Source organism: Populus alba, chromosome 1 (genome assembly GCF_005239225.2).
Source record: "Populus alba chromosome 1, ASM523922v2, whole genome shotgun sequence".
NCBI classification, from domain to species: Eukaryota; Viridiplantae; Streptophyta; class Magnoliopsida; order Malpighiales; family Salicaceae; genus Populus; species Populus alba.
In genome coordinates, this window is record NC_133284.1 from 8,964,096 (window position 1) to 8,972,215 (window position 8,120).

General features: G+C 33.1%; 1 protein-coding gene across 1 annotated transcript; it reads left to right on the forward strand.

Moving 5' to 3' along the window:
• Positions 1-4,054: 4,054 nt before the first annotated feature.
• Positions 4,055-7,504, forward strand: LOC118033762 (uncharacterized). The gene is made up of 3 exons (XM_035038857.2): positions 4,055-4,680; positions 5,225-5,354; positions 7,006-7,504. The coding sequence occupies exons 1-3, from the start codon at positions 4,255-4,257 to the stop codon at positions 7,221-7,223; spliced, it is 774 nt and encodes a 257-aa protein (XP_034894748.1). The 5' UTR covers positions 4,055-4,254; the 3' UTR covers positions 7,224-7,504.
• Positions 7,505-8,120: the final 616 nt, after the last annotated feature.

An 8,120-nucleotide genomic window follows, 5' to 3' on the forward strand; every position in this document is an offset into this window, starting at 1 on the left:
GAAGACCCGTATCAATATATTTATATAAAAAAAAAAAATATGAAGTTAATCCAAACCAACATAGAGGACGACGACGAAGACGATTACGATAATATAATTAATTTTACCTTACATAAGTAAGTAGAATTATCTACTTATAACTTGTCTGTCTGTGTACAAGTAAAACCTTTCATATTCTGTCCCTTTCGAGAATGCAAAATCTTGATTATTAAGCTAAGAAGAAGAAGAAGAAGGGAGAAAACAGGGTTAAGATACATGCACTCCCCCGTTACACTTCACGGTTAAGGAGCCTCCGAGACCGACACTTGAAATCAATAAATGTCGATTGTAAAATCACCGATAGTTTGGAGTGTTTGAATATGATGGATGCTAGCCAATTCTATCATTCTAACGTCACGTTGATATTATATGTGGCCATGCCATGCCTCGCAGAAGAACACGTACCAGATCAGGCACGCGCTAAGCACCGAGGATGTGACCCCATGCCCTTTCCAAACAACCACAAGAAGATAATTCTTAAAGAACAGTGCTGTTTGAGATCTGATCATCTAGATTGAAGGCGGGGAGACGGGACAATGGCATAACGATGAAAAAAGAATCAAGATTCTGCTCATGGATTAGCTATTTGATTTAATTTAGGCAATAATTCACACGACCCTACACCCGGCTTCCAAGGCAATAGAAGAAGCATCCATCAAAAAGATCCAAAGCAGCGGGCAGAAGACAGCTATTTCCGGATGTTTGGGAATACTGTAGAAACTGTGTTTTTAAAAATTTAATATTTTTTTTTAAATAATTTTTTTTATATTTTCAGATTGATTTAATGGTTTAATATAAAAAATAATTTTAAAAAATAAAAAATATTATTTTAATATATTTTTAAATAAAAAATATATTAAATCACGACAGATCATAGTCTATCTCTTTCATTTGATAAACTTATAGAGAAATATTAATGGCAATTTGGGGGTCAATTTCACGGAGGTCAATTCTAAAAAGTAAAAACTCACCCACTGAACCACCACTCCTAATCCATATCTAACAACTAACAAGTCCATTAGATTTTCTACTGCGAAAAAATTAAAAGCGCTACCTCTTCCCCGGCCCAGCCCAAGTTCAGGCCCCGTGACGAAAACACCATTAAATTAAATTAATTTTAGATGAAACTTTTCATTTTCTTTCCTTGGGCATTTCAGCAATCAAACAGAAAACTATTCATGAGGGAAAAAAAGATAGATTATAGACTTAAGATAAACATTACAAAGAATCCAGAAGAAACAGTATGCATTTCATCACTGATTTGATAGACTGAATTCAAGAAGAAGAAAAGGAAGAAGAAGGAGAAGGAGAAATATGGCGAGGCAGAAACCTTACCTTATTCTTGCCATGAAACAGAAAGTAATGCAGAAGAACCGAGAAGGCGAGAATCTCTTCTTTGGAAATTTTTCATGCCCTTCGAGCTTCATTGCCGACTGGACTTCAATGTTTAGTTGACTCCAGAAATTTTATTGTGGATTTTGTTTTTTTGTTTGACAGTTTTAACCCTGATCAATTATATTAAGTTCAAGATACAAAGCCGTGACTTCTCAAAACGAATGGAGCATTTGCGGTATTTGGTTTGTTGGACAGTTGGCTCTTGTGGGAAGACAGAACATTTGGGACGAATATGCTATGCGCGTTAGGTACCAATATATATCTGGTGTCGAGACTTGAGTTACGACGACGTTTCTGTAGATTTTTGCGAACCTGTCATCCCTCGTTTCAGTTTACTATAATTGTTCATTTATATATATATATATATATATATATATATATATATATATATATATATATATATATATATATATATTACCCTGAGTAGATGCTGTGGGTTTGAATCCCAATGAAGGCAATTAAATCTTTTTAAAAGACCTCTTTATTTTTATTTTTATTTTTATTTAAAGGGTAGAAACCTTATAAAAAAATATATATAAATGTCCAGGCATGTAAGCTTTCATCAATCCCCCTCGTAAAGCTTTTTTAACAAGTCCATGACTTTTTTTTTATTGGCTATTTAAGTTTTTTGGTAATTTTTTTATAAATGTTAATGGTTGAATTATGAATAAACTTTCCATGTTATTTCTTATATTGTCGTCCATTTCCTCAGTTTTTCTTACTTTAACCCGTTTTCTTTCAATTTTATCATCGCTTAACAACTTGAAGTAATTAGGCTCCAACTTGACCCTAAAATGAAGCAATTGGCTAAAAAAAACAGTTTGAGAATTAAAATGAAAAGAAAAAAATGGCACAATGAGTCCACAGTATAGGAGTGTGAACAATGTTTTTGGCAACAATGATTTTATAACAACTTCTAGAGTTTTTTTTTTTTTTTTTTTTATTGAAATCCAACCACTCTCTTTAACATTTCTCAGACGAACCTCAAAATAAAAAAATAAAAAAAAAACTAAAAATTTGGATTAAAGTTGTATTTTAAAAAATTTAAATGACCAAATAATTTATAACTTGAAAAGTATGAGAAGCACAATGAAGTTTCATGTTATTTTTTAAATTTCCATCCATTTCATCTATTTTTTTTCACTTCAATCCCCTTTTTTTCCATTACTTAGCAAACTTGAAGCAATGACTCTAATTTAGTTCCAAAAGGATGCAATTAACCAAAAACAAAACTCGGGGAGTAAGATGTAATAAAAAAGAGAAAATTGGTACAGTAAGTCAATAATGTTTTTGGCTACCGTGACTTTGCCATAATATTTAGAGTTTCTTATAATAATTAACAGAATACTGGTTAAATCACTATAGCCACACTTTCATAATATTATTTACTATAATATTGTTTTGTGTTTTTTATTGTCAATTTCACATTTGAACAATTCAACCTTTATTTTCTTTTTAATTTTATCATTTAATATTAATTGTTTTGAAAATTATGCCTCATAATTTATTTTTATTTTCTTTTTATCAGATTATATATCAATCTCATGTATTTTTTTTTTTCAACCTTTAACATTAAATTTATTAGAAGTTGGGTTAACTATTCATTTTTTAGGTTTTTTTTTAATTAGGCTTTATAATTTTTTTGATTTGTTTTTTATGAAATTATCTCAATCTTATATTTAAATTCACAAGTGAACTTTTGCCTTTTGAACTCATTTTAAAAAAACTAAAAAAAAATAAAATAGAAGTAACCTTGGTTTGTTTTTAAGTCTTTTTTTTTCTCTTCAATTTTACCCTCCAGCAACTCAATCCTCCTCTTCATATTCTTCTTTTATTTATTATTTCAATTTCATCCTTTATTATCAAGTTGTTTGAGAATTAAGTTTCGTAAAAAAAATTTAATTTACTTTAAATAGAGTTATCATTGTCTCATGAATTTAATTTTTTTTCCTTGATTTCAGTCTTTAACATTGGATATTTTTTTAAATAAAACCTCGTAATATTTTTATTTGTTTTTTATAAAGTTATCATAATCTCATGATCCAGGTTGCAAGTTTATTAAATTAGTTTAGGTTGACTTGAGTTTTTTTAGTTTTTTTTTAATTGATTTTCTTCTATTTCATCATTAAACAATGAATTAGTTGAAAATTGGGTTTCATAATTTTTTTTTATCTGCTTTCTATGAAGTTACCATAATTTCATAAACAAAATTACAGGTTTGACAGGTTAACTCTAGTCGAATCAAGTAGTTTTTTTTATCTCTTTTTTAATTTAATTTGTTTTTCAATCTTACATTTCAATATTAAATTGATTAAAAATTGGTTTTTATAATTTATTTTAATTTATTTTCTAAGAGGTTGTGATAGTTTTATAACATAGATCGTAAATTTAACGTAATTAGAGTCATTTTAATATTTGAAAAAAAAATCCAATATATCACCATATAATGTTTTTAAAAAATCATTCAATGCATATCATATTAATTTTTTTTTCTATTTAAAAATAAGTTAACCATGTTTAAATACTTTTTTTGCATTAAAAAAATTATCCGATCAACACGGCCAATTATCTAGTTATAATTAGAAGAGAAAATGTACTCTGAGATGTGGTCTTAGCATTCTAGCTAAAAATGAAAAATACATATTAGGTTCTCTTTCAATATGCTGCCGTTTCGTTCCCCAACCCATTTTACCCAAACTCAGAACCGAACCGTCCACATTTCTCCCAGTGAACCCACAGCGCCGCCACTCTCCTCTGCAAAAGCCTTCTCTCTTCCAAAACTCACAAAACCTCCGTTAAAACCCCACTTCCTCTCTCACTATGTATAGATTCCAACGTCTAACACTCACCACCAAAACCCTCCACCGCCACCACAACCACTGCTTCTTCTCTCAAGCTGCCGCTGCTATAATCGAAGAACCACCCTCAATCCAAACCACCCTACTCGATGGATTACCAGAACCTGGCCCATTAGAAACAATATTCGCAATCCCGCGCTCAGATTCAGGAAAAAATGTGTCAGCAAAAGAACGAAAAGCGGGTAGAGTACCAAGTATCGTTTTTGAACAAGAAGATGGACAACATGGCGGTAATAAAAGGCTGATTTCAGTGAAACAAAATCGAATTAGGAACTTGACCAATGAGCTTGGGAGACCCTTCTTTTTGTCCAGGCTTTTTGAGCTTGATGTCAGGCCTCAGTTCGAGTCTGATGAGGTTATAGAAAAAGTTCGAGTCTTGCCGAGAGCGGTATGTTTAGTCCCCCCCCCCCTTTTTGCGGGCTGTTGCTATTTTTTTTTTTTAATTTAAGAAAATTTGAAATTCGGGTTTTTTAAGAGGAAGTGCTACAATGCAGTGCAGAGCTTCGGTGAGAGTGTTGAAAATGTCTAGTCTTTACATGGATTGGTATGTTTAATTGATTGCTTAATGCTGGGTGTTGGTGTTAATTTTGTTTAGAATATAAAGAAATTGAATTTCTTTTTGTGAATTAACAAAGGTGGATAAATTTTGTGTTAGGTTGCATAGAAAGATAGTGTTGGTGTTAAATGTGCTTAGAATATAAAGAAATTGAAATTTTCTTTTTTGTGAATTAAGAAAGGTGGAGAAATTTTGCGTCAGGTTGCATAGAGATTCAGTGTAATGAACGAAATTCAGTGAACTGGGGTAGTGAGAGGATTAAATGATGAAGAGCTGATTAGGAAATGTTGGTGTTAATTTTTTTCTCTCTTGTTTGTTCTTGAGAAAGGTTAGACAGTTGTTTATCTGGAACTGATGTTTTGTTGAACTGTGGCAGGTACATCTGCATGCCGGAACAGATGAGCCGCTTAATGTGACCTTTATAAGGGCACCTTCTCATGCCTTGTTGAAGGTCGATATCCCGCTTGTTTTCAGAGGAGAAGACATATCTCCTGGACTTAGGAAAGGTTAATCACTTGTTCATTTTGCAGTATAATGGTTTATTTGTCAATTAGGTCATCTATTCTCTAGATGAAATTTCATAATAACCACACTGCACGTCTTCTTTGGGTTTTATTTGTAAAAATCTGGGTTTGCTTGTTGTGCATATGAATGTCAACTGTCTTGGTTTCAGGAATGCATATTGTTGATATATGTTGTTATGTGTATACTTAAAATTGTTTTACAGTTTTTTGCATGTCTTAATAGGTTTAACCATTTAAGAGCATCGAACTCCTTGATTGATCATGTTCCTTTTCTGACATGTATGTGAAATATTTTTGTTTTTCTCCCCATAAAAGGCTCGCTATTATGCATGATGAGCAACAATCAGCTTAGGAATCCTGAGACTAGGGTTGTAGATTTCTGTAATGCTATCTAGCAGAAGTTAAAACAGAAAAAATATTATAGAATATCTTCTGTAGACCTATTGGCTTCTCATATTTAGCAGCGAACTAAATTTGAATCCAGTTCTTCTGTCAAAGTAACTTCCAACTATTCAGCATTAGATTGCTCGAGGATGAGTCCTGCCTCTCTTTGTGAATTTGGCACCTGCATGTGCCAGTTACATGCAAGACAAGTAACTTAAGCTTGATGCATGTACACCTGCTTCTCAGTAAATTTGGCACTTGCAGCATGTGCCTAAACTTGTTATTCATACCTATCAAGCACATGGATGAGATAACCATTGTTCAAGTTGATAAAATTTGCAACCATACTCTTAATTGATGCAAAGTTAATAAGATATTCTAGGATCGAAGTGCTTCTCATACAGATTTCCATGTTGTTGTACTCTTCTATATTGGCATCTTCTATTACTTCTGTAGGTTGCTGTTTCCGAGCTATACATCTAGCAGTCTAAAATGGTTGGGCACAGCATTTTGCATCATTATCCATCTCAATGATTGGCTGGCAGCCACAGTAGTTATATGAATGCAGTGCTTTCAGTTATGAGGAAAGAGGAAAAAAAGATGTCTCTTGACCATAAACCATGATACTCATTTAGTAGTCATTAGCAGGAAGAGTGTCACACATGCATCATGTGAGAACCTTTTCACAGGACCAAGCTACCCGATAATAGTTAGTAAACTGTCCTATTGTTTCGTACCCTAGGAATTAGGGATGGCAATGGTTTCCATATCCTTTCCATTACCAACAAATAAGAAATTTAGATATCCATCCCGTATCCATCAGGTTTTGGATATTCATACGAGTATTCATTATTTGAGTATCATTTATTATTCAACATAAAATAAGATAGTGATATATATATAACTATCTACATCTATATAATACAAATTTATATCTTGGGTTAGGTTTGGGTCGAGTTTGACAATATCTATATCCTATCCGTTATTCATTAGGTAAGGTAACTATCTAAAAACCCTCACCTATTTGGGTCGGTTCGGATGGGTATCCATTGAGTTTTGATGAAATTTTCATCTCTAGTAGGGATGTTTAGAAGTCTTAGTCTCCGGTGAAAATACCCCCTCCACTGCTGCATAATTTATAATTAGAAGCATTCCCTCATTTTTCACTTTGAATTTGCTTTGTGCACAGAAACATTGATTTTCATTTGTCTTCCAAATTAATTATATGGTCACTTGACAAATTTGGCAGGTGCTTATTTAAATACTATTAAGAGGACTGTGAAGTTCGTTTGCCCTGCCGATTTAATTCCTCCATTTATTGATGTGGATCTCAGTGAATTGGACGTGGGCCAAAAGTTGCTCATGGGAGACCTCAAGGTACATCCAGCCTTGAAGCTTGTTCAGTCAAAAGACCTACCTGTTGTTAAGATTTCCGGAGGCAGGGCTTCTGACAAGAAATCAAAATAATCACCGTGAGACTGAGAGCAACCACCTGTTGTTTGCTAGTTTATCACGGTGGAAAATGGAGCATTGACGAGCAGGATTCTCGCAGCATGTTAGAATTTTAATCTGGGAGTCGCCACAATATTTTTCCCTTTCATTTCTTTTTCGGATTTTCCTCTCATTTTTGGATGACAGAGTAGGGGCTTTTGGCCGGGGTTAGTGGATGACATTTCTTGACTTGCTTGTCAATGATGCAAGATGTGGTACCTTATTACAGGGATTCTCCAATATGTTTCTATTTCTTCTTTCTTCTTCTTCTTTTTTTTTTTTTTATATATATATAATAATATGTTTCTTTCCGGCTTGGTTGTTTTAAAGAATACTGAAGAGTTCTCATCTTCAATGACCATCCTTTTCAAGTTCCTAGGAAGAAGGAAATTAAAGAAAAAAAGACAGAAACTTGGTTTGAATTGTTGGCATGAAGTTGTAGACATTACTTGAATTAGAATCTAATCTTCTATGGATGATTTCTAAACCAACTTGGCAGCATTTTTGGTTTTGACTTGCATATCAATCTGTCTTTCCTCAAGACACCCTCCTCGGCAGTTTTGCTGTTCACATTCTCTCTCCTTTGTTTACTTAGAAGATATTTGCTATTTCTGGCTCCCCGGCTAATTTAGTCTAAAGGTTACCATCTTTTTTTTTTTGGTTGAAATTAAGGTTACCATCTTATCAATGAAGATGCTAGGCAAAACGCTTGTAGACGAAACAGAAGGTGAAAGGGTGAAGCTAACCTGTGCCAGCTGGCCTTCCCACGTTGAGCCCATGCTCGCTGAGGGTCTTGACAAGCAATCCTTAAATTATTGCTGCTCAAATTGTTAAAAACAAATATAATTGTATTCGTGTTACATGGGCAACATT